At 45.6% G+C, this 27,744-nt stretch overlaps 1 protein-coding gene across 1 annotated transcript in view; it reads right to left on the bottom strand.

Annotated features, from left to right (window-relative positions):
- Positions 1-15,337: 15,337 nt before the first annotated feature.
- LOC136573459 (vomeronasal type-2 receptor 26-like) overlaps positions 15,338-27,744 on the bottom strand; it is a 30,511-nt gene continuing 18,104 nt past the window's right edge. The window contains exons 3-4 of the mRNA XM_066574749.1: positions 18,018-18,917; positions 15,338-15,552 (exon numbers count right to left, since the gene is read on the bottom strand). Coding sequence (XP_066430846.1) covers positions 15,338-15,552; positions 18,018-18,917 — 1,115 coding nt within the window. The remainder of the gene's footprint in view (positions 15,553-18,017; positions 18,918-27,744) is intronic.

Genomic DNA, 27,744 nt, shown 5'->3' with positions numbered 1-27,744 from the left:
ACAACACAAAAGGACTACCAGGAGAATCACGAGTTAGAACTGCAGTACAAATGCAAAAATCACAAACCATACATATATTAAAAGAACCAAATGCGTGGAAGGAAACCAGCTCTATGATTTTTGTAGATAATATAGGCAATCCACAATGACATAAGAAGGATGAGACAAAATGCAAGAACGCACCCTTCCTCACAATATGCATCCACCCACTTTAGAGAAGTATCACAGGGGTGTTGAGTAACATTAGGCATAACGTATGTATATAGTAATGTAACATAACAAAGTTAGGATAGCCCAGGGAAGGACCAACATGTAATACAAGAAGAGTTAATGAAAAACACACATAAAAATAGCAGCGTACATAACAGAGACAAAACATAAAGAAAGAAAAACATATGAAAAGCAAGATATTTTACCTGATAGGGAGCAAGTTCATAAATGCTGAAGCTGTACACCTGGCACTGACACCGCAGCCGACCCCCCTCTCCTAGGTGAAGTCAAGAGAAATCTCTTGCCCCGGGGTACTGCTTCATCCAAGAGAAGTAGGCCGCTGCTCCTTGTTCAGTAAGAAGTGTATAGATATAGCATCTCGCTGGGGCCTCCAACTGATAAAGAAATTCTAAAGAAGTACACCTAGATCAGGTAAAATAAAGCATACGAGTCACTAGTGACGTTACCCTTAACCAAAACCAGACACGACATCTGAGTGCAGTTAATGGCAGAGAGTGCTTGGCGAGCCAGGCACCCAACTTTTATTGAGTACACAGGAAAGGCGTAATTGACATATAGATGAGGGAAGGGATATTCAAATAAGATATAGGTGAGACATATGGGCGTATACATTATTGGCAAATAAATGACTTTCCCAGGCTCTAAATGTCACATTTGACATAGAAATGTTGGAATTCACAGAGAAACCACACAATTAAAGGATAACCCCTACGCACTCCACAATATCAACGCATCCTGATGCCATAATATAGATAATTTATAAGCACAAACATCCTTATACTAATTGCTAGTATGCATGACATGCTAAGTCAGCACACAGTTCATGACCAGGCCAGTGTGTCCTTCTCTGCAGGCCTAAAAGGGATCTGCAGAGTGAACCAAAGTCAGTGAACCAAACTATATCTTTCACAGTATAAACCCCCCGAGTGGCTTTTAACCTATAAACTCTCTGATAAAAACAAGTGTTGGCGCTGCTAAGAGAATGTAGGCTCATACCTTCACATATGGTGGAGTTGCAAGATAATAAAACCTTTCTGGACAGAAATCGAAAAGGAAATTACAATAATTCTCAAGAAAGCCTTCAAGCTATCCCCGGACATGATAATTCTGAGCAAACCAAATAAGACAGTTAACCCTCAAAAAGACAAGCTCATCTCTTTCATGTTAGCAGCAGCAAAAGCACTGATCCCCCTATATTGGAGAAGTACAACACCTCCCTCCATAAAAATGTGGAAAGAAAAGATGGCTCAGATTCATCAGTTTGAGGAGATTCTCAGTTGGAAAAACTCAACATACACGTCCTTCCTTAACATATGGTCGCCTTGGGTAAGCTACCAATCCAACACCGCAACAAGTGATTAGGCTCTGATATTTTAGAGTTCCCCCCTACCGGAACGTAATAAAGCCAAATCATACATGAATATACTATTCCCAAATACTCCTCAGAGAATGAGGATCAGGAAACACAGACTAGGAGGTTGACCACCCCCCTTAGCCAATAGCCTAAAAAAAAAAAAACATCTCGCAACCCTATATATTAATAATAATGGCCCGGAGGCTAAAGTAAGAAATTAGCTTATAAGATAGTGGATCGGGCGCGCCCTCTGAGGGCTGCCTCTCCGTTATCCCCCGGCGGAGACGCAGCAATCTATCCAGACTTTCCTGGTCTGATTCAGATTTCGCTAATAATTTTGGCATCCTACAAACAGAGGGCGCGACGACTCGCAAGCAGAGACACGCACAAAGAAGCAAGGTAACTGGTCTTGGGAGCAACAGGCCATACAGAACGCAGGCAGAAGTTAACACCAACAGAGTGGGTCGGAAACTCTGACTCCACCCCGTGGATAATAGCGCCATCTCCCCCCTCCCCCCCATCCTCTCTCTCCCCGTCCTCTACCCTTCCCCATTCCCCTGCTTAATATTCAATTAACATTAGGTAAAGTTATTACAGATTTCCAGATGCATGAGTGCGCTTGTGGAATGTAGGCAGCGGCTCACTCCGGCCCTGCAAATAAAGCCTTTAAGCAAACAAACCTGGGCAGGAGGGACCTGCTGGTACTGACTCTAGGATATAGATAAAACCTTTGTCTGAGCTGGCTGACAATTTCATAAGCAATATATCTAATTCTTGTAATGTCAAGCTATAATTTTGCAAAGTGCACGTTCAAACTCAAGCATACCTTGTATTCTGAAAACTTTTTCAATAAAAAGTGAATTAATTAAAAAAAAAAAAATGATAATAAACCCCACCGGGTGATACTAAGGCTGATGATTGGCCAACTATCGATAGATATCTTGTGTCCCCAACAACAAGACTTTTCAACCCTATTGTGACGACCGTCACACTCAGTCCATCACGCTTTCAATTGGAAGTTCATAAGGAGTTCTCCATACGAATTACATCAATAGTTCATTCCAACTTAAATGAGACAACGGAGAACAGTCACCATCTTTATTTCCACCTTTTTAATATCAAGACTAGAGATTAGCGAGCACACTCATCCGAGCTTGATGCTCGTTCGAGCATTAGGGTGTTCGAGATGCTTGTTACTCGAGACAAGCACCACGCGGTACTCGAGTCAATTCCATTTCCTTCCCTGCATATTTAGCGCTATTTTTTAGCCAATAGACATGCAGGGAAGGCATTACCACTTCCTCCTGTGACCTGCCAGCCCTATCCCACCCCCCTGCAGTGAGTGGCTGAGTACTTAAAGCGGTCCCGCCCGCGGCTCGCCTCAGACACACACAGGGAGAGCATAGAGAAAGTGCTGCTGCTATAGGGAAAGTGTTATTATAGGATCCTGTCTACAAGAACCCCAACGGTCCTTCTTAGGGCCACATCTTACCGTGTGCTTGTCTGTGTGGCTGGCTGGGAGCAATTTTGCACTATTTTTGTTTTTTTTATCTCGGGCTATGCAGGCTATTACAGCTATAGCGTTCTAAGTCTGTAGTCTGTAATACAGAGTATAGGGAAAGTGCTGCTGGGAAAGGGACAGTGGTAGTGTAGAATCCTGTCTACAAGAAGCCCAACGGTCCTTCTTAGGGCTACCTCTGACCGTCTGCATTTTACAGGGTGTCTGGTGGGAGTTGTAGTGCATCACTTTTGCACAACTAGCCCTTTTTGCAGCCTTCTGTATATTTTTTTTTTCTGGCAGGAGTTTGCGTTACAATACCGCTCTCAGCCTCAAACTGTACGCCAATAATTCCATAATTATTTACACCGGTCTGTGTCTGCAGTGAACTTAATGCACAGTGTACAGCCACAGCCACTGACAGAGGGAAAGTCATATACACGCTATATAGCTTGTATTATTTTTCAAAAAGAAAAAAAAAAGCTCTATCGTTGGGCTACCTCTGACCGTCTGAATTTTACTGGGTGTCTGGTGGGAGTTGTAGTGCATCATTATTGCACAACTAGACCTGTTTGCAGCCTTCCGTATTCTTTGTTTCTGCCTGGAGTTAGCGTTATAATACCGCTCTCAGCCTCAAACTGTACGCCAATAATTCCATAATTATTTACACCGGTCTGTGTCTGCAGTGAATTTAACGCACAGCGTACGGCCACAGCCACTGATAGAGGGAAAGTCATATACACACTATATAGACTGTATTCTTTTTTTTTTTTTTTAATTAAAAAAAAGCTCCTTCGTTGGGCTACCTCTGACCATCTGCAGTTCCCCCGGGACATAGGCCTCGGCCAACAGCTTCAGCAATCGTAGGCAGGAAGCGGACTTTCACTGCACCCAGGACATAGGCCTCTGCACAAACCCTCAGCAATTGCGGGCCTAGAGCGGACTCCAATGCTAGCGTAGCTGTGAACGTCTCATTAGCGTTGTATCGCTCCTCTTGTTTGTCCCAATGCAGTGCCCTGGATAGCTGCAGTAGTGTCAGATAAAATACAGGTTGGCTTCAGCCCACACTGCATGCCCGAGTCAGACTGGGTTTTTTTCATTAATAGTCACAGGCAGGTACATCTCCGCTCTGGGAAGACTCTATTGACCCACAGCATTGGTGGGTTCCAGGAAGCCACCGTCGGTACATTAATAAATCCCATTGCAGTGCCCCAGACAGCTGACGTAACGTCAGATAAAATAGAGGTTGGCTTCGGCTCACACTGCATGCCAGAGTCAGTCTGGCCTTTTTTCATAGGCACAGGCAGGTACAACTCCGCTATAGGGAGTCTGTGTGCACCCACACCATGGGTGGCTCCCTGGAACCCACCGGCCGTACATAAATAAATCCCATTGCAGTGCCCCGGACAGCTGACGTAACGTCAGATAAAATACAGGTGGACTTCAGCCCACACTGCATGCCTGAGTCTGAATGGGTTTTTTTCATTAATAGTAACAGGCAGGTACATCTCCGCTCTGGGAAGGCATTGTGGACCCACAGCATGGGTGGGTCCCAGGAAGCCACCGACGGTACATAAATAAATTCCATTGCAGTGCCCCAGATAGCTGAGCTAACAAGAGATAAAGTACAGGTGGGCTTCGGCCAACACTGCATGCCAGAGTCAGTCTGGCCTTTTTTCATAGTCACAGGCAGGTACAACTTCACTATGGGGAGTCTGTGTGCACCCACAGCATGGGTGGCTCCCTGGAGCCCACCGGCGGTACATAAAGAAATCCCATTGCAGTGCCCTGGACAGCTGACGTAACGTCAGATAAAATGCAGGTGGGCTTCGGCCCACACTGCATGCCCGAGTCAGACTGGGTTTTTTTCATTAATAGTCACAGGCAGGTACATCTCCGCTCTGGGAAGACTCTGATGACCCAGAGTATATGTGGGTCCCAGGAAGCCACCGTCGGTACATTAATAAATCCCATTGCAGTGCCCCGGACAGCTAACGTAACGTCAGATAAAATACAGGTGGGCCTCAGCCAACACTGCATGCCAGAGTCAGTCTGGCCTTTTTTCATAGTCACAGGCAGGTACATCTCCGCTCTGGGAAGTCTGTGTGGACCCACAGCATGGGTGGATCCCAGGAAGCCACCGACAGTGCATAAATAAATCCCATTGCAGTGTCCTGGATAGCTGAGCTAACGTGAGATCAAATACAGGTTGGCTTCGGCCAACACTGCATGCCCTAGTCAGTCTAGGGTTTTATTTTTAGGGCCAGATACATACAACACTGTTATGGGAAAAGTTTGTGCATTAGTCACAGAGGCAGAGAAATCCCAAAATATCTTTGCTATAGAAATGCCCTTCACAGTTAGGATTAAAACATGTAAACTTTATTAACGTGTTAAAATAAGAGACACTAGTGGGCGACAAACATTAATAAATAACCAAAAATCCCTCGGGATAGGAATTGATGCAAAGAGTGTAATGACACAAAACCACGTTTTGCTATTGAAGCTAAGGTTGTATGTGTGTATTTTCACTCAATGATAGTTCTAAAAACTATGTTTCTGAACAAAGAGGCAGTCCATCACTTGAATATTAGCCAATAGAACTCTGTCGTTCTTAAAGTTCAGTATAAAAGTAGTTACTTATATACGTTCTGGAGAGCGATCTAATGGTACATGGACCAGAAGATAGTATTAACTCCGCTGATGTGAACTATTACACAATCAATTGTATTGGATGCGATGTTGCCCCAATTTATTAGTGTAATAATTCTAAAGAGAAATACAGTAACTACTTGATGTAGGGTACAGAGGCTCCATTCAGATGGACTACAACAATCCGTAAGGTAAGTAAAGAAGTTTCCTCAATAGGGTGAAAACTCTTATGGAGATTATACTCAATTATAGCGCACTCCTGTGTGCTTGATATGGAGGTGTTTTATATATACTATTGTGACTCGACGCGTTTCTCCGCAAGATGATAGCGGTTCATCAGGAGTATTGAGTTTGTGATGAACTGGTTCGTTAGTTCATTAAGAGTATAACGTATGTGCTGAAGTGGTTCGTTGAAAAACTGAGCTCAACCATTTGTAAGTGGGATATATACAGAGACCGGTCTGTTCTAAAAAATATATATCCTATGTCAGTATATGTGTCCTAGGGCTAGAGCATGTCAGCTTTGAAATAGGTAGCCAACATGCATTAGCCCGGACCAGATTCAAATTCTTTGAGTACTTGATCACGTATTTGCTACTAGGTATGATCACAAAAGTGAAATGAGGAGAAAAGCCTCTAAAGTAGACTTTGTCTATGAGATATTTAGACAGAGCTCGTATTTCGGTTAGAGTCTTAAGATTAGTATGTAGCCAATCAAGCCTCAAGGTAAGTAAAATGTATGAGCCAGAAGGAAAGTTAAAGCCCGAAAAGCCAATGCGATGAACATGGATTGCTGACAAAAAGCATTCCAAATGGCTAGGGCTTTTCAACACTGTGCTCCACAGGTGGGAGTGCAGTGCTCACAGCTCAAGGTAGATGTTAAAGGATCTTCAATGAACACTGACAAACTACTGGGAGCACACCAAACGAACCAGACTTAAATGTGCTCAATTTAGCTTTTGTATTGACCCAGGACATAGAGATAAATGGTCCATGAGGGTTGTTTTGCAGCTTAATGTATGAGCACAAGAAACATAGTATGTTTCCTTCTGGCTCATACATTTTACTCACCTTGAGGCTTGATTGGCTACATACTAATCTTAAGACTCTAACCAAAATACGGGCTCTGTCTAAATATCTCATAGACAAAGTCTACTTTAGAGGCTTTTCTCCTCATTTCACTTTTGTGATCATACCTAGTAGGAAATACGTGATCAAGTACCCAAAGAATTTGAATCTGGTCCGGGCTAATGCATGTTGGCTACCTATTCCAAAGCTGACATACTCTAGCCCTAGGACACATATACTGACATAGGATATATATTTTTTAGAACAGACCGGTCTCTGTATATATCCCACTTACAAATGGTTGAGCTCAGTTTTTCAACGAACCACTTCAGCACATACGTTATACTCTTAATGAACTAACGAACCAGTTCATCACAAACTCAATACTCCTGATGAACCGCTATCATCTTGCGGAGAAACGCGTCGAGTCACAATAGTATATATAAAACACCTCCATATCAAGCACACAGGAGTGAGCTATAATTGAGTATAATCTCCATAAGAGTTTTCACCCTATTGAGGAAACTTCTTTACTTACCTTACGGATTGTTGTAGTCCATCTGAATGGAGCCTCTGTACCCTACATCAAGTAGTTACTGTATTTCTCTTTAGAATTATTACACTAATAAATTGGGGCAACATCGCATCCAATACAATTGATTGTGTAATAGTTCACATCAGCGGAGTTAATACTATCTTCTGGTCCATGTACCATTAGATCACTCTCCAGAACGTATATAAGTAACTACTTTTATACTGAACTTTAAGAACAACAGAGTTCTATTGGCTAATATTCAAGTGATGGACTGCCTCTTTGTTCAGAAACATAGTTTTTAGAACTATCATTGAGTGAAAATACACACATACAACCTTAGCTTCAATAGCAAAACGTGGTTTTGTGTCATTACACTCTTTGCATCAATTCCTATCCCGAGGGATGTTTGGAAATTTATTTATGTTTGTCGCCCACTAGTGTCTCTTATTTTAACACGTTAATAAAGTTTACATGTTTTAATCCTAACTGTGAAGGAAAAAGTTTGTGCACCCATACTATGCACAGACCCCTGTAATATTCCTGTAGCAAAGGTATAAGCTCACCCCACTAACAGTTATGTTTCAGAAGTCTAGGGAGACCCCAGTAACATTTCTGTAGTTACAGTATAGACAGACCCCAGTAACATTTCCATAGCAGCAGTATAGGCAGAGCCCAGTATTAGTAACATTTCAGTAGTAACAGTATACACAGACCCCAGTAACATTTAATTTGCAGCAGTATAGGCAGAGCCCAGTATTAGTAACGTTTGAGTAGTAACAGTATAGACAGACCCCTGTAACATCTACGTTGCAGCAGTATAGGCAGAGCCCAGTATTAGGTACATTTCAGTAATAACAGTATAGACAGACCCCAGTAACATTTCAGTTGCAGCACTATAGGCAGAGCCCAGTAACATTTCAGTAGCAGCAGTAAAGGCAGAGCCCAGTATTAGCAACATTTGAGTAGTAACAGTATAGTCAGACCCCAGTAACATTTCCGTTGCTGCAGTATAGGCAGAGCCCAGTAACATTTCAGTAGTAACAGTATAGACAGACCCCAGTAACATTTCCGTAGCAGCAGTATAGGCATAGCCCAATATTAATATTTTAGTAGTAACAGTATAGACAGACCCCAGTTACATTTCCGTAGCAGCAGTAAAGGCAGAGCCCAGTATTAGGTATATTTCAGTAGTAACAGAATAGACAGACCCAGTAACATTTTAGTTGCAGAAGTATACGCAGACCCCAGAAACATTTATCTAGCAGCAGTATTGGCAGACCCCTGTAACATTTCTGCAGCTGAAGTATAGGCAGACACCTGTAACATTATTGCAGTTCTCCTTGGGCCCAAACAAGTTTCTCTGATAACTGTGGTAACACGAGAGTAAATAGATGATGCACATTGCGGATCCCCTGACCCCAAGCGGGAGGAGGAAGCGGCATTACAAGGCCAAAACACCATGACCAGGACCCGCAATGGTCTGCGTGGGAAGCACGTTAGTGGGCCCATGGTCAGACTCGGTTCCACGCCTTCACCTTGAAATTTGCCTCCATGGGCAAAATCAAACCTTCAGATACGAATAATAGCACAAAGTTTAAGCCAATGAACAAAAGTGGAAGCGACAACAGCTATGTGGAAATGCTAGTATTTTCGGAGACAAGAGGGACATTTGATAGCAATGAAAGGGATATTCTAGGTACTAAAAGTCTGAACTCCTCCTCATCTCAATCAGAAATATGGAAAGGCTTCATTCTATGTTTTTCTGTTGACCATTTCAAAGTGTTAGCAATGCAAGTTTCTGGCTATACCACTCATCTTTGTCAGGAATTACCAAGGATGATCACAAGTAAAGGCCTTATCAATCAGTCCAAAATCAGTCCGGGAGTATGTGGATCTCAGCTGCCCTGCTTCCACCAAGGATATGTACCTGCTACTACTCTGTCCCCAGCCCTGCAGGGATGCGGTGTTCTATAGTCTGCTCTATTCCTACCTCAGCTGTACACTACAATATGTAATTATTTTCAGTACCACAATTTTTGAAGCCGCTATTGCTCTACCAGTCGACTGAATGCTTGAGCCAGGGATAATCGAATACGACCCCGGTTGTATTTAGTTGGTTTTCGGAACTGTGGCCAGGATTAATAGGGACGGGGGGGGGGGAGGGGGAGGGTTTACAGGAGGTGGCATAGCCCACCGCAGATACCAAAACAGAGGAAGGACCCGCAATTCTGGGTGTGGGTAGGACGTGTCCGGTCCCTGGCTCCGACTCAGTTGCAGCAGTATAGGCAGAGCCCAGTAACATTTGCGTTGCAGCAGTATAAACAGACCCCAGTAACATTTCAGTTGCAGCAGTGTAGACACACAACAGTAACATTTGATTTGCAGCAGTTTAGACAGACTCCAGTAACATTCCAGTTGCAGCAGTATAGACAGACCCCAGTAACATTTCAGTTGCAGGACTCTGGGCAGAGCCCAGTAACATTTCGGTTGCAGTAGTATAGGCAGAGCCCAGTAACATTTCAGTATTAACAGTATTGACAGACCCCGGTTACATTTCAGTTGCAGCAGTATAGAAAGACACCAGTAACATTTCAGTTGCAGCAGTATAGACAGACCCCAGTAACATTCCAGTTGCAGCAGTATAGACAGATCCCAGTAAAATTTCAGTTGCAGGAGTATAGGCAGAGCCCACTAACATTTCAGTAGTAACAGTATTGACAGACCCCAGTTACATTTCAGTTGCAGCAGTATAGACAGACCCCTGTAACATTTCAGTTGCAGCAGTATAGACAGACCCCTGTAACATTTCAGTTGCAGGAGTATAGTAGAGCCCACTAACATTTCAGTAGTAACAGTATTGACAGTCCCCAGTTACATTTCCGTTGCAGCAGTATAGACAAACCCCAGTAACATTTCAGTTGCAGGAGTATAGGCAGAGCCCAGTAACATTTCAGTTGCAGGAGTATAGGCAGAGCCCAGTAACATTCCAATTGCAGAAGTATAAACAGACAAACCCCAGTAACATTTTAGTTGCAGCAGTTGAGACAGACCCCAGTAACATTCCAGTTGCAGCAGTACAGACAGACCCCAGTAACATTTCAGTTGCAGCAGTATAGGCAGAACCCAGTATTAGTAACATTTGAGTAGTAACAGTATAGACAGACCACAGTAACATTTCAGTCACAGAAGTATAGGCAGACCCCTGTAGCATTACTGTGGCAGAAGTATAGGCAGGCAGTCCCGTGTTACATTTCTGTAGCAAGAGTGTAGGCCAACCCATGACACATTGGTGTACCTTGAGTGTAGGCGAAGGCCAGAAAAATTACTTGGATTACAGTGTAGGCGAGGTCCCAAAAAATGACTGTACAAACATTACAAATGTACCCCAGAAAAATTGCTCAACCGAGAGGGCAGGTGAAACCCATTAATATTTTAGCTTACTGTGGCTTAATTTCTAACAGAGCCTGAAGACAGCCCTGCTAAAAAATGTGGTTCATGTTGAAGTTTCAATGCTTTAGTTTGAAACGTAGAAATATTGTTTGAAAAAAGTTATATGAGCCTTTAGGGCCGCAGAAAAATTGGCAGTTCAGCATGATGACATGATGTTTCAGGAGGAGGAGCAGGAGGAAGAGGACTAATATCATACACAGATCGACAAAGGTAAATGTCCCTTTTTTACGGTGATAGAGAACAATGCTTGCAATGTTTGGGTAACGCTGCTCTCTGCTGGTGGAGAAGAGAAGTCTGGGGAAATCCAGGCTTTGTTCATCTTTATGAGTGTAAGCATGTCGGCACTGTCACTTGACAGGTGGGTACGCTTATCCGTGATGATTCCCCCAGCTGCACTAAACAACCTCTCTGACAAGACGCTAGTGGCAGGGTAAGCAAGCACCTCCAGGGCATACAGCGCGAGTTCGTGCCACGTGTCCATCTTTGACACCAAATAGTTGTACGGAGCAGGCGCGTCACGGAGGACGGTAGTACGATCGGCTACATACTCCCTCACCATCATTTTACAGTGCTCCCTCCGACCCAGCCTTGACTGGGGAGTGGTGACACAGTCTTGCTGGGGAGCTATAAAGCTGGCAAAGGCCATGGAGAGTGTCCCCCTGCCTGTGCTGAACATGCTGCCTGATCTCGGCGCCTCCTCTGCTACTTGGCCCTCGGAACTGCGCCTTCTGCCACTAGTGCTGTCAGATGGGAAGTTTACCATCAGTTTGTCCACCATGGCCCTGTGGTATAGCATCACTCTCGAACCCCTTTCCTCTTCGGGAATGAGAGTGGAAAGGTTCTCCTTATACCGTGGGTATATCCGTAGTAGCCAGAATGCGTCTAACGCGAGGGTCACGAGAAGGGCATCCTAACATGAAGTCAGCCATGTGTGCCAGGGTACCTGTACACAACACATCGCTGTCCTCACTAGGAAGATCACTTTCAGGATCCCCCTCCTCCTCCTCCACAGGCTCCTCCTCCTCCAAAACATGCGAGATATACACATGAAGGTGCCCTGACTATCCAGGGACGTACTGTCTTCCCCCGTCTCCTGTTCCGACCGCAAAGCGTCTGCCTTTATGCTTTGCAGGGAACTTCTCAAGAGGCATAGCAGAGGAATGGTGACGCTAATGATTGCAGCATCACCGCTGACCATCTGGGTAGACTCCTCAAAGTTTCCAAGGACCTGGCAGATATCTGTCATCCATGCCCACTCCTCTGTAAAAAATTGAGGAAGCTGACTACCACTACGCCGCCATGTTGGATTTGGTATTCCACTATAGCTCTACGCTGCTCATACAGCCTGGCCAACACGTGCAGCATAGAGTTCCACCGTGTGAGCACGTCGCACAGCAGTCGGTGCACTGGCAGATTAAACCGATGTTGCAGGGTCCGCAGGGTGGCCGCGTCCGTGTTGGACTTGCGGAAATGTGCGCAGACCCGGCACACCTTGACGAGCAGGTCTGACAAGTGTGGGTAGTTTTTCAGAGACCTCTGAACCACCAAATTAAAGACGTGGGCCAGGCATGGCATGTGCGTGAGGCTGCCGAGCTGCAGAGCCACCACCAGGCTACGGCCGTTGTCACACACAACCATGCCCGGTTGGAGGCTCAGCGGTGAAAGTCAGCGGTCAATCTGCTCTGTCAGACCATGCAACAGTTCGTGGGCCGTGTGTATCCTAAGCTGATTAGTTTCAGCACGGCCTGATGACACTTGCCCATCGCTGTGCTGACGCACCGCGCGACACCGACTGCTGGCGACGTGCTGCTGACACATCTTAATTGCGAGGTAGAGGTTGCATAGGAGGAGGAAGAGGAGGAGGAAGGGGAAGGTTTTGTGGAGGTGGCATACACCTCCACAAATACCAGCACCGAGCTGGGGCCCGCTATTCTGGGGGTGGGTAGGATGGGAGCAGTCCCAGGCACTGAATCGCTCCCAGCCTCCACCAAATTCACCCAATGTGCCGTCAAGGAGATATAGTGGCCCTGCTCGCCTGTGCTTGTCCACGTGTCCGTTGTTAAGTGGACCTTCCCAGTAACCGCGTTGGTGAGGGTGCGTACAATGTTGCGGAAGACGTGGTCGTGCAGGGCTGGGATGGCACACAGGGAAAAATAGTGGCGACTGGGGACCGCCACCGCCATCATGTTTTTGAAAGCCTCCGTTTCCACAAGCCTGTACGGCAGCATCTCCAGGCTGATCAATTTGGCAATGTGCACGTTTAAAGCTTGAGCGTGCGGGTGCGTGGCGGCGTATTTGCGCTTTCGCTCCAATGCTTGTGCTAGCAACAGCTGGATGCTGTGCTGAGAGACATTGCTGGATGGGGCCGAGGACAGCGGAGGAGAGGCAGTGGTGTGACCCGGAGGCGGTGAACGGCCTTCGTCCTACGTTGTGGGGTGCTTGGCATCGTTTGCCTGCGCATGCTGGTGGTGGTGAGGCTGGTAGTGGTGGCTCCCTGGCTGATCTTGGCGCGACAAAGGTTGCACACCAGTGTTCGTCGGCCGTCTGCGCTTTCAGTGAATTACTGCCACACCTTTGAGCACCTTGGCCACTGCACAGTGGCTTGGCACGAGGGGGTGCTTTGGGAAACAGTTGGGGGATTATTCGCTCTGGTCCTGCCTCTACCCCTGGCCACCCCACTGCCTCTTCCAACCTGTCCTGCTGCTGCACTTGCCTCCCCCTCTGAAGACCTGTACTCTGTTGGCTTATCAAACCAGGTGGGATCAGTCACCTCATTGTCCAGTGGCTCTTCCTCCGAATCCTCTGTGCGCTCCTCCCTCAGACTGACTGCCCTTACTACTGCCTCACTGATAGACAACTGTGTCTCATCATCATCATCGACCTTGTCACCCACTGAAAGCTCTTGAGACAGTTGCCGGAAGTCCCTAGCCTCATCACCTGGACTCCGGGAACTTTCCAAAGATTGGGCATCGGTCACGAAAAACTCCTCAGGTGGGAGAGGAACCATTTTTTCCTAATCAAGGCAGGGGCCCAAGAACAGTTCCTGGGAGTCTGCCTGTTCATCAGAATGTGTAATTTTCATGGAGTGAGGAGGCTGGGAGGAAGGAGGAACAGCAGTGAGAGGATTCAGAGTTGCAGCAATGGACGGCATAGAAGACTGGTTGCTGGAGAGATTGCTGGATGCACTTTCTGCCTTCCACGACAGGCCTGCTCACACTGCTCGTTTTGTAATAAAGGTCTACGACGTGGACCCAAAAATTGTAATATGTAGCTGGTGACCCCAGAAACGTTCCTCTCTCCTAATCCCGCAGCAGCTGGCTGCGATTCACCTGGACCAGGAACTCGGCCTATGCTCACACCCTCACTTAGAACTTCGCATCCTCGCCCGCCTCCACGTCCTCTAGCCCTACCCCTACCCCTCAGCATGGTGGATTATGAATACAGCAGACACAGAGCGGTGTAAAAATTTTTAGAATTATTGGCGTGCAGTTAGAGGGAGACAGCACTTATGTTACGCAAAGTGCAGCCAGAAAAAAGGTTATACACAAGCCTGCAAGCAGGCCTAGCTGTGCAATATGCAATAGTGAGGTACTGCAACTCCCACTAGCCATGAGTGAAATGCAGACGGTCACAGCTAGCCGTAAGAAGGATTTTAATTTTTTTTTGGAATGCAATGCACGCTATATAGCGTGTATCTGACTTCCCCTCTATCAGGGGCTGTCGCCATGCGTGCAGTTGAGGGCAGACACACAGTGGTGTAAAATTTTTTAGAATTATTGGCGTGCAGTTGGAGGGAAACAGCTCTTATGTTACACAAAGTGCAGCCAGAAAAAAAAAATTATACACAAGCCTGCAAGCAGGCCTAGCTGTGCAATATGCAATAGTGAGGTACTACAACTCCCACCAGCCACGGAGTTAAATGCACATGGTCACAGCTAGCCCTAAGAAGGACCGTTGGGGTTCTTTTAGACAGGATTCCACACTACCCACCGTCCCTGCCTGACCAATACTGCCCCTATACTATGTAGTACAGACTACAGCCTGAGAACGCTATAGCTGTAATGGGGCTGCACGTCCGATATACTAAAACAAAATTTTGGTGCAAAACTGCTCCCAGCAGCCATAACAGTAATGCACACGGTCAGATGTGGCTCTAAGAAGGACTGTTAGGGTTCTTGAAGACGCTAACAGCCTAACACTCTCCCTATTGCAGGAACAGCACCTTCTCTAATCTCTGCCAGGTGTGTTTGAGGCGAGCAGTGGGTGGGGCTGCCTTATATACTCGGCGGTCACTTGATCTCGCCAGCCACTCACTGCAGGGGGGTGGGATAGGGCTGGCACATCACAGGAGGAAGTTGTAATGCCTTCCCTGCATGTCTATTGGCCAGAAAATGGCGCTAAACTTTCAGGGAAGGAAATGGAATTGACTCGAGTAACACATGGTGCTCGTCTCGAGTAACGAGCATCTCGAGTACCCTAATACTCGAACGAGCATCAAGCTCGGACGAGTACGCTCATTCATCTTTAATTATCATCTTTAACCTCCTCTTTACTCATTGTCCAGCTCTTCTTCAGTGGATGCTATATCACAGTGAGCACTGGAATCAGGCACAAATGTTTCAACATCCCCCTTAGTACACATTGCCTGTAAAGGACTCACCACATGCTTTGACCCACACTCATCTTTCGCTTCAGAGGATAAAAATGGTTGAACATTAGTGCATTCAATGTCTTGGTCTTTCTGTGTCTGGTTGTTTGGACTGCCTGGATTACAAGAATTACACTGAATGATCAAACAGCTCCTCAGATTGATCTATGTGAACTGCTGTGAAGAGTGTGGGGGATTTGGCATGGGTAAAGTAAACGAGAGGTGGTAATGGCCAACTGGTGCAGACTGACTGCTGTGTTCCTGTGACTGGGAGGAAGAGGTGGTGGTGGTATTTGAGACTTCCACTCTATGATCTGTTCTGCATCCTTCAGATGTAACCAACTCTAAGGAATTGCAGCGGGCTTGCCTTGCATTCTGCAAAATTGTGGACATTTTACTTCAGTAGGAGACACTTGAAGTGTCAACTAAGCCTGGCCTCTACCACCTACACTACCATCACTGACATATCTCCTACCCATTGCTTTATTCATGTTTCCTTTTTATTTAGGTTTTGTTTTCTTTTTATTGTAGTAACTCACCAGCTATTTTGTAGTTTTGTAGATGTTTGTGTAAGGCCTTCAAATAATTTGTAGTGGCAGGACTGGCAAATTTGAATGACTTCTCAATACTGTGTGTATTTGCTGTTTCCCTGTTTAGTTTTCTTTCTGTTTTATTTAACCTCTTGCTGACTGCTGATACGCCTTTTGCTGGCATGTATTAGAGTTCTATGTATGAAACTCCCTGCGAGGCTCTGCTAAACTCTCTCCCACTTCCCTCTCCCCCTCTTAACACCTTGTCGGCTGCCAGCAAGGGGAGGGGGCAAGACAGGGTGGGAGATTAAAACACTAGCTCCCGCCTTGTCATGCCCCTTCCCCTTGCCGGCAGCCAACAAAGGGGCAGAGAGGGGGAGGAGGGAGTTTGGCAGAGCTAAACTCTTTACCTCCTACCTGACAGGATTCCAGGCTGCAGAAAATATACAGGACACTCGGCCCATCTGAACGGGTGTTTAATCGGGAGATGCAACCGCAATTTGGTTGTGACTGCCTCCCAGTCACATGATTTTTGGCCGCAATGGAGTTTGACCCTTGGCATATAAGAGAGCTCTCATAGGTTCTTTTGCGTAATGGACCTCTTTTTCCACTCATTACACAGTCATAGAAAAGATGTAAAGGGACAACAGTATCCAAGGATATGGATATCACATTATGGTGATGAAATCAGTGTTGTTTTACAGTATATTGACCTAAAACACTGTTTAAAAAAAAAAAAAGACTTGCAGAGCAGAAAAATTACAACATGGAATGATTAAAGGAAATTTAATTACAAGAAGGCTGTTATTCCCAGATCTAACTTGCTGGACTTGGTACATACTACTACACAAAGCCACAGTTGAGCTAATTATGTATATATACATATATATATATATATATATATATATATATATATATATATATATATATACACATAATTAGCTCGACTAATAATGAATATTATATGATGTTTGTGTATAGATTCCAACCACTGTATCGCTCAAAAGAAAATACATCTGATCATGTGTAGTTTCACACATTTTTATATGCCTGTTGTATACTTGTGGTTGTTCAATAAAGACTTTAAACTTTTAATAGTGTGCTGTGTACAATTTTAGATGGCTGCCAATATTATCACCATTGAGGGTGTTGGAGAGAATAGCACAGGCTCCAGTGTGGAAAAATTAAAGGGGTTGTCTCGCGAAATCAAGTGGGGTTATACACTTCTGTATGGTCATATTAATGCCCTTTGTAATGTACATCGTGCATTAAATATGAGCCATACAGAAGTTATTCACTTACCTGCTCCGTTGCTAGCGTCCCCCTTCGCCATGGTTCCGTCTAATTTCGGTGTCGTCTTGCTTTTTTAGACGCACTTGCGCAGATGGGTCTTCTCCCTCCGGCTCCGCTCGGCAGCATCAGCGTTTTGGCTCCGCCCCCTTGTACACGTCATTGCGTAGCTCCGCCCCATGACGTGTGCCGGTTCCAGCCTCCTGATTGGCTGGAATCGGCACGTGACGGGGGCGGAGCTACGTGATGACACGTACAAGGGGGCGGAGCCAAAACACCGATGCTGCCGAGCGGAGCCGAAGGGAGAAGACCCATCTGCGCAAGCGTGTCTAAAAAAGCAAGAAGACACCGAAATTAGACGGAACCATGGCGACGGGGACGCTAGCAACGGAGCAGGTAAGTGAATAACTTCTGTATGGCTCATATTTAATGCACGATGTATATTACAAAGTGCATTAATATGGCCATACAGAAGTGTATAACTCCACTTGATTTCGCGAGACAACCCCTTTAATAACTCCAGTGCCAGGAGAAACTGATTGAGTGATTGGCTGGGCCCTCACTACTGCAGAGATGGGGGGTGGACTGATCAGCTGTACTTAAGGGTGGGGCCACCTGCACTACTACATGGAGTGGGGGATAGGTTGACGAGATATAAGTGGGTTGGTACATGTCTCTTTCCTGAGAATGGGTGGTTTGACGAACCACGTACATGCTGTACTACTGTATATTATCAGGTGGCAATATTTTGCCAACATTACTTCTTTTTCCCAGCAGATCAATTTTTCTATTCATTTCAGATTTGAACAAAATGATAAAACATTTAGGGAGAAATACACAACCTAAAAGTCCAGCGCTGGATGCCATTACTGCAAATATCTCCACCACCACCATATATTTCCCTCTGGTGCTCAGATAAGCTGGGATCATGGAGATCCAGACACTGCAGAACATCAGCATGCTGAAGGTGATGTACTTGGCCTCATTAAAACTGTCAGGTAATGTCCTCACCGTGAAAGCCAGAACAAAGCTCACTGCTGCCAGGAGCCCCATATAACCCAACATGGAGTAAAAGCAGATATTTGATCCTTCATTACACTGAATGATGATCTTCCCAGGATAAGACTGAGTGTCCAGATCCTGGTATGGGGGAGAAATAGACAGCCAGATAACACAGATTACAACTTGAATAGATGAACACAACAGCACTATGGAATAGGGCAGCTTCACATTCAACCATTTTCTCCAGGGGCTTCCAGGCTTGGTGGACTTAAAAGCAACACAAACCATAGTAGTCTTGGCGAGAAGTGAAGAGACGGCTATTGAGAAAAAAATCCCAAAACTGGTTTCCCGTAATCTACAAGTTACGTCACTGGGACGACCAAGAAACAAGAAGACAGAGAGGAAGCTGAGGATGATGGAAACCAGGAGGAGATAACTCAGGCTCCGGTTATTAGCTTTAACAATAGGAGTGTCCCGGTAGAAGATAAATATTCCAAAGATGAAGCCAGTCACAAGACACCCGAAGACCGTGACACCGGAAAATACAGAAGCCATTGTGTCATTCTGGTAAGAGATGAATTCCAGGACTTTGGGCAGGCATTGGTCTCTCTTCTCATTTGGCCATTCATCACTTTGGCATTTAACACAGTCCTCAGCATCTGTAGAAATATTTCATAACACATTGAATATTATATTCATCCATCTTTTGGTATAAGCTTTACCAAGATGACTTATTTCCTGGGCAATGCCAAAAGTTATTTAAGCTGGTTTCATGGTTTTGTTGCATTTTTGAACCACAATTAAAAATATATCACAAAACTGCATGCCATAATTAAAAACTACATGCATTTGTAAGAAACTGCATACTCTATTAAAATGGCATGTGGATTCAAACAACACTGCATTCAGGTTTTTATGTGTTTTTTTTATTGTATATAAAGTGTGACATCATATACAGGAGATACCCAGGTTATACTAGCATGGTACATATTACCACATACAGGGAGCTGCATTAACCTATACCAGCTGTGCATATATAATTATATGTAGAAAATACCCAGGTTATACCATGGCGATCAGCGAGTGACGACGACAGCAGGACTGTGAAATCTGGAAGCCCCTAGCCACAGACTGGCACATGGGTGCTGGCTATGAATTCAGTTGTTCTATTGTAGTGGACCAGAGTTAGTGGAGCCTCTCCATAATATTATATGTCTGTCTTGTGTCATTGTCTTGTCAGTATCTTGTTTGCAGAGTGCATTAGATTTATGTATATTGAATATCTGCAGGACTGAAAGGGTTAATGTCGGGAATGTTCTGTCCTGTCTGGAAAATGAATCATTATGTATGTACCATTTATGTGCATGTGGTATGGATAGATATATGTGTTTGCTGGAGATTCAAGAGAGAGAGGAGATTCTGGATGTTCTGGAACTCAGATGCACAAGAGGAAGAGACAAGTTTGTCTGTGTATGAAGTCATGGAGGAAGCTGAGCAACCTCCTTATGCTCAGCATGGGCCCGTTCGACCCAGGAGTCCTCGATGCTTCTGATGAACACTGAGAAATAGATAAGCCACTCCATAGCGAGAGAGAGAGTGTGTTTGCCGGTAGAGAGATAATTGCTGGTAGATAAATCTTATCGATAACAGACTGTAGATTATGCAAATGCCCCAATAATCCTCCCAGGTAAGCCACTATGACTTGTTTTCTGTATAAAGACTGTTTATTTGGATCTACGTTCGGGAGATTCAGTAAATGGACAGAATCTACTTTTCCCGGTTCTTGTTCAGAAGTTACCCTGTGTGTGGACTACTTTATTACATCTGGGAGATCCGCCGCAGAGTACAGAATAGTGTCGCCATGAGTGTCAAATAGTCTACATGTAACCTCTGATTACTGCACAGCAAGAAGGAGTTGAAGCAGCTCTCTATAGGAAGAAAAAGAATTATGCAGACAGCCTCCACAATGAGGAGGATGGTGCAGCAAGGGATATAGCAAAAGAAAGAGAACCAATATCGAATATCAACTCTTTAGCTAAGGCGGCATTGGAATGCTTCATAAGAGAGATGATCTTAGCATTAAAAGGATCACTATCAAAAGGCTGCAATCTGGAATTTCCTATTTAGAGATAAAACTTTCATACAAGCTGGAAAAAATGCCAGAAGTGAATCTAGATCCACTAATTAGTGACCCACAAGAAGAACTGAGAAGTTTTACGAGGAAAAAACCTTCCGATTTTGAATTTATTTTGTACAAAATTATGATACTTCCCAGGACTCTCTACATCTTGCATACAATGATAGTCCCCATTCCCTTAAAGTTAATAAATATACTTAAGAAACAACTACAAACATTTATCTGGAATGATAAGCAACCAAGCGTAGCAGCATCAATATTATATGCCCCAAGTAAAAAAGAGGGGTTATAGGAGTACTAAAGATTTCAGCATATTCCAACACAAATTTAATTAACAGGAGGTGTACCATTACATGCAGTACTTTGACGTATGCTTGGGCACCAAAACATTTTTCTCCAGAAATTATGGCCTGCCTCCAAGTACTTAAACAATCTAAAGAATCCCTCCCAAGAAAAGAGGTCCCTCTACCAATTAAAAGTTTGGAAGCTATGATTACAACTTAAATTTGGGACCTGGAAAAAGAGAGGGATTAGATATATTAAGAATATAACATCTGTAAATAAAATGAAAAGCTTTGAAGACCCTAGAAAGGAATACAATATTCTAAGATTAGAATGAAAATTATTTACAATCTATGTATTGGAGGGAAGAAGAAGGAGGAAAAGAAATACAAAAAGCCCTATATATTATTTTGGGAAAGGGACCTTAAGTGAAAATTCACCACGCCCAACCCAATGGTCAAAAGCCTTCATAGAAGCCAAAAACAGACATGTCTTGTGCCAATCTGTTGGAAGTTCACTTTCAAGTGGTCACAGGATTATATTACTCCCTCAATAGACTGGTCAGACTTTTCCCAGAACTAGTGGGACTTGTTGGAGAGGTTGAGATGCACCTGGCTCCCTATTATGCATTTTCTGGGCATGCAAGAAGATTGCATCTTTATAGGAAGAAATGACCAGACTAATATATAGACTAATAGGGATAAAGGTTCCACCAAATCCCCAATAAACAGGATACTACTGGGAATCGATCAAATTCCAAGGGAAGCTAGAATTCTCATGGCTCACATCCTTCTGACTGTAAAATTATTGATAGCTAAAGGATGATATCACCCAATACACCTACCATGAGACAGGTCATGGAACTAATAAGTGAACACTGTTCATATGAAAAAGCCTTGGCAGTAATAGATTGCCAGCTTTAAAGGAAATATGGAAGAGCTAGATTAAAAACATGGCTAGCTGAGTGAAAAAGAAAAACAGGGATAACATAAAATAAAACACTATGCATTTTGCATGGAAAATAATAAGATACCATATGTGAGAAGTGGTTTGACTTTCCCCCTTCTTTCCCTTCTCACTCTATCTTCTACCTAATTCTCAACCACTCATTCCATTAGTATTTATTTAAAAAAAGGTATAGAAATAGAGAGGCGTCCTCTCTTTCAAAGGTACAAATTGAAGGTTTATTAGTAGGACATGTTGAAATATCAACCAAAATGTGACAAAACAAAAATTATAAGGTGTTTTAAGGAAAGTAGACTTTCCTGCAATGTTACTTTAAAAATGCTTTCAAATGTATGTTGTAACAATCTTTCAATAAAAAACAATGGAATTAAATATAAATTAACTTCATCAAATTGAACATTCAGACACTATTGGACAATATGGACAATGAACGCCCTGAGCGCAGAACCTCTATTGTATCAGGGGAGCTGAAGTGCTTTAACATCGATATAGCAGCACTTCAAGAAACCCAGAGAGCAGGAGAGGGAGAGCTGAAGGAATAAACAGGATGCTGCACCTCTTTTTGGGATGGCATGCCTGAACAAGAATTTAGAAATCTCTGGGTTGGCCTTGCAATTAAAAATAACCAGGGGAAGTATCTATCTGAAACACCCATCAGCATCAATGAACGACTCTTGACCCTCTGAATTAATCTTGCCCAAACCCAACAGGCAACTATCATAAGTGCCTATGCATCAACTGACGAAGACATCAAGTAAAAATGTCACTGTTAGCTGGACACCATCCTATCAGAGATACCCAAGAAGAACAAAGTTATCCTCCTCAGTAATTTTAATGCAAGAACTGGATGAAACTTCAAACTGTGGCCAGGGACTACAGGAAAAAAATGGAGTTAAAAACATCAACATGAATGGCATCCTACTACTTACCAAATGTGCAGAACATAACCTTGTTATCACTAACATGCTGCTCCACCATTAAAGAAAAATTTAAGACATTATGGAAGCACCCCTGGTCAAATCATTGGCGCCTCTTAGACTATCTAACTATACATGCTAGAGACTGCTGCAATGTACTTCTAACAAGAGCCATGACAGGGGCTGATGTTTGCTTGACAGACCACAGGTTAATTCGATCTACGATGGCCATCAAGATTGTCCTCAAATGTAGACTCTGAGGCAGAAAGATGTACAATGAACATCCAAGCATTTCAAGAGCCTTCTAAATGCACCATTCTCCAAACAATACTCAAAGATCATCTATTAGAGGTGAGCGAACACACTCGTCCGAGCTTGATGCTCGTTCGAGCATTAGGGTACTCGATATGCTCGTTACTCGAGACGAGCACCACGCGGTACTCGAGTCAATTAAATTTCCTTTCCCGCATGTTTAGCGCCATTTTCAAGCCAATAGACATGCAGGGAAGGCATTACAACTTCCTCCTGTGACGTTCCAGCACTATCCCACCCCCCTGCAGTGAGTGGCTGGCGAGATCAAGTGACCGCTGAGTATTTAAATCGGTCCCGCCCGCGGCTCTCCTCAGACACACACTGGGAGAGTAAAGGGAAAGTGCTGCTGCTGATATAGGGAAAGTGTTAGTGTAGGTTCCTGTCTTCAAGTCCTACATCTGACTGTGTGCATTACTATTGTGGCTGGCTGGGAGCAGTAGTGCACAATTTTATTTTTTTTTCATCTTGGGCTGTGCAGGCCATTACAGCTATAGCATTCTCAGTCTGCAGTCTATTATCCCACTAAACTCGCATCGCAAGGCTCTATGTTTTGTGGCTGTCCTGCGTTTTTTATATCACAGCGTTTTTGACACTGACTGCTGTGCCCTTCCCCTCCTCCTTGCCTGAGAGGAAAAAATCACAGCGCAATCGCAACGCAGTCGCGCATGCGATTCTGCGATGTGCGGTGCACTTTTACGGCACCCATTGACTTGCATGGGCGAGGGAAAAATCGGACATCGCACTAATATAGGGCAGTCGCAATCGGAAAAAAATGGCGCCCGCGCTGCGAAAGAAAATCGCAAATGTGCATAGCCACATTACAACTCATTTGTTTCAAACTAGAATGTTTTTAGCGCTCTATTGCAGCGCTAAAATATTGCAAATCGCTAACGCAAGTGGGTGGTAGCCTCTAGTGTAGGATCCTGTTTTCAAGAACCCCAACGGTCCATCTTAGGGCTATATCTGACCGTGTGCATTTTACTTGGTGGCTGCTGGGAGTTGTAGTGCGTCCATTTTTGTATTACGCAGCTAGGCCTGTTTACAGCCTTCCGAATTATTTATTTCTGTCTGGAGTGTGCAGTAAAATACCGCTCTCACCGTGAAAGTGCACACAAATAATTCCTAGCCTGCTGGAAACATACTTATTTATACCATTCTCTGTCTGCAGTGAATTAGACAGCGGTCTCACCGCTAAACAGTACTGTAATATTACCGGGGCCACTGCAAAGTATTTTCGCTCAGCCGCTGTGCAGAGCATCTCACAATACCCTTTCCTTGGTGGGGTTGAGATCGCCGCAGTTACCAGCACTATCCACTGGCTTTAGAGTCTTCTCCCACTCCACACAGCCTCTATAATCTACAAGTTTCTGCAAGCAGTAAATTACCCCTAGGTATCAGCGCAAGACAGCGGGTAACTTTTTTCTAGTCACAGCATAGAGTCTCAGCTATCTACAAGTCTTGAATTAAGGCCCAGTTGTCAGTGCTGTATAGTTGGGTAATTTATTTGGCCCCTGCTCTATTCGTAATCAGCCATGATGAAGAGTAGGGGTGAGCGTCGAGGGCATGGACGTGGATGCGGACGTCCAAGTGAGGGTGTGGGCATAGACCGAGTTCCTGGTCCAGGTGAATCACAGCCGACTGCTGCAGGATTAGGAGAGAGGCAAGTTTCTGGGGTCCCCAGCTTTATATCACAATTTATGGGTCCACGTGGTAGACCTTTATTACAAACAGAGCAGTGCGAGCAGGTCCTGTCATGGATGGCAGAAAATGCATCCAGCAATGTATCGACCACCCAGTCTTCTACGCAGTCCACTACTCCCAGCTTAGGGACTGCAACTCTGAATCCTCTGGCTGCTGCTCCCCCTTCCTTCCAGTCTCCTCACTCCATGAAAATGACATTCTGATGAGCAGGCAGACTCCCAGGAACTGTTCTCGGGTCCCTGCCATGGGTGGGAAAAACAGGTTCCTCTCTCACCTGAGGAGTTTGTCATGACCAATGCCCAATCTTTGTAAAGTTCCCGGAGTCCGAGTGATGAGCCTGGGGACTTCCAGCAACTGTCTCAAGAGCTTTCAGTGGGTGAGGAGGATGATGATGATGAGACACAGTTGTCTATCAGTGAGGTAGTAGCAAGGGCATTAAGTTCGAGGGAGGAGCGCACAGAGGATTCAGAGGAAGAGCAACTGGACGATGAGGTGACTGACCCCACCTGGTTTGCTAAGCCTACTGAGGACAGGGCTTCAGAGGGGGGGGGGCAAGTGCAGCAGCAGGACAGCTTGGAAGAGGCAGTGGAGTAGCCAGGGGTAGAGGCAGGACTAGGCAGGACTAGAGCAAAGAATCCCCAAACTGTTTCCCAAAGCACCCCCTCGCGCCAAGCCTCCGTGCAGAGAGCTAGGTGTTCAAAGGTGTGGATGTTTTTCAGTGAGAGTGCGGACGACCGCCGAACAGTGGTGTGCAACCTGTGTCGCACCAAGATCAGCCAGGGAGCCACCACTACCAGCCTCACCACCACCAGCATGCACAGGCATATGATGGCCAAGCACCCCACAAGGTGGGACGAAGGCCATTCACCACCTCCGGGTCACACCACTGCCTCTTCCTCTGTGCCCCAACCTGCCACTCAGATCCAACCCCCCTCTCAGGACCAAGGCACGAGCGCCTCCACTGTCCTCCACTCCATCCAGCAATGTCTCTCAGCGCAGCGTTCAGCTGTCGCTAGCACAATTGTTAGAGAGAAAGCGCAAATACACCGCCACGCACCCGCATGCACAAGCTTTAAATGTGCACATTGGCAAATTAATCAGCCTGGAGATGCTGTCATACAGGCTTGTGGAAACGGAGGCTTTCAAAAACATGATGGCGGCGGCGGTCCCGCGCTAATCGGTCCCCACTCGCCACTACTTTTCCCAGTGTGCCGTCCCAGCAATACACCAGCACGTCTCCCGCAACATCAATCGTGCCCTCACCAACGCGGTTACAAGGAAGGTCCACTTAACCATGGACACGTGGACAAGTACTGGCGGGCAGGGCCACTATATCTCCCTGACGGCACATTGAGTGAATTTGGTGGAGGCTGGGACCGAGTTAGAGCCTGGGACCGCTCACATTCTACCCAAACCCAGAATAGCGGATCCTTCCTCGGTGCTGGTATCTGTGACGGTTTATGCCACCTCCTCTAAACCTTCCTCCTCCTCCTATGCAACCTTTACCTCTCAATAAAGAAATGTGAGCAGCACGTCGCCAGCGATCGGTATGGCGCGGCACGGAAACACAGCGGTGGGCAAGCATCAGCAGGCGATGCTGAAACTAATCAGCTTAGGTGACAAGAGGCACATGGCCCCCGAACTGTTGCAGGGTCTGACAGAGCAGACCGACCTCTGGCTTTTGCCGCTGAGCCTCCAACCGGGCATGGTTGTGTGTGACAACGGCCGTAACCTGGTAGCGGCTCTGCAGCTCGGCAGCCTCACACAAGTGCCATGCCTGGCACATGTCTTCAATCTGGTGGTTCAGCGTTTTTTTAGAAACTACCCTCACTTGTCAGACTTGCTCGACAGGGTGGGCCGCATCTGCGCACATTTCCGCAAGTCCATCATGGACGCTGCCACTCTGAGGACCCTGCAACATCGGTTTAATTTGCCAGAGCACCGACTGCTGTGCGACGTGCCCACATGGTGGAATTCTACGCTGCACATGTTGGCCAGGCTGTACGAGCAGCTTAGAGCAATAGTGGAATAGCAACTCCAACATGGGCAGCGTAGTGGTAGTCAGCCTCCTCAATTTTTACTGAGGAGTAGGCCTGGATGGGAGATATCTGCCAGGTCCTCGGAAACTTTGCGGAGTCTACCCAGATGGTGAGAGGCGATGCTGCAATCATTAGAGTTACCATCCCGCTGCTATGCCTGCTGAGAAGTTCGCTGCAAAGCATAAAGGCCGATGCTTTGCAGTTGGAACAGGAGATGGGGGATGAAAGTATGTCACTTGATAGCCAGACCATCCTCATGTTTATATCTCAGCGCTTTTTGGAGGAGGAGGAGGGGGAGGAGCAGAAGGAGGAGGGGGAAAAGACAGCTGGGCACACTACAGAGGATACCCATGCTACTTGCCTCTCATCTATTCAGCGTGTATGGGCTGTGGAGGAGGAGGAGGAGGAAGAGTATCCTGAAAGTCATCTTCCTAGTGAGGACAGCCATGTCTTGCATAGTGGTACCCTGGCACACATGGCTGACTTCATGTTTGGCTTCCTTTCTCGTGACTTTCGCGTTAGACGCACTATGGTCAACGTGGATTACTGGGCGTATAATGAGAACCTTTCCACTCTCATTCCCAAAGAGGAAAAGGGTACAAGAGTGATGCAATACCACAGGACCCTGGTGGAAAAAGTGATGCTAAAGTTCCCATCTGACAGCGCTAGTGGCAGAAGATGCAGTTCTGAGGGCCAACTAGTAGGGGAGGCGCGGGGATCAGGTAGCATGTCCAGCGCAGGCCACAGAACACTCTCCAAGGCCTTTGCCAGCTTTATGGCTCCCCAGCAAGACTGTCACCAATCCCCAGTCAAGGCTGAGTCGGAGGGAGTACTGTAAAAAGATGGTGAGGGAGTACGCAGCCGATCGTACCACCGTCCTCCGTGATGCCTCTGCTCCATACAACTATTGCGTTTCAAAGCTGGACATGTGGCCAAACGTGCGTTGTATGCCCTGAAGGTGCTGGCCTGCCCTGCCGCTAGTGTCTTGTCAGAGAGGGTGTTTAGTGCAGCTGGGGGAATCATCACGGATAAGAGTACCCACCTGTCGACTGACAGCACCGACAAGCTTACACTCATAAAGATGAACAAATGCTGGATTTCCACAGACTTCTCTTCTTTACCAGTGGAAAGC

The sequence above is a fragment of the Eleutherodactylus coqui genome, chromosome 7, assembly GCF_035609145.1.
Source record: "Eleutherodactylus coqui strain aEleCoq1 chromosome 7, aEleCoq1.hap1, whole genome shotgun sequence".
NCBI classification, from domain to species: Eukaryota; Metazoa; Chordata; class Amphibia; order Anura; family Eleutherodactylidae; genus Eleutherodactylus; species Eleutherodactylus coqui.
Note: the sequence above shows the minus strand (reverse complement) of the source record. Positions and strands in the feature narration are given on the sequence as shown.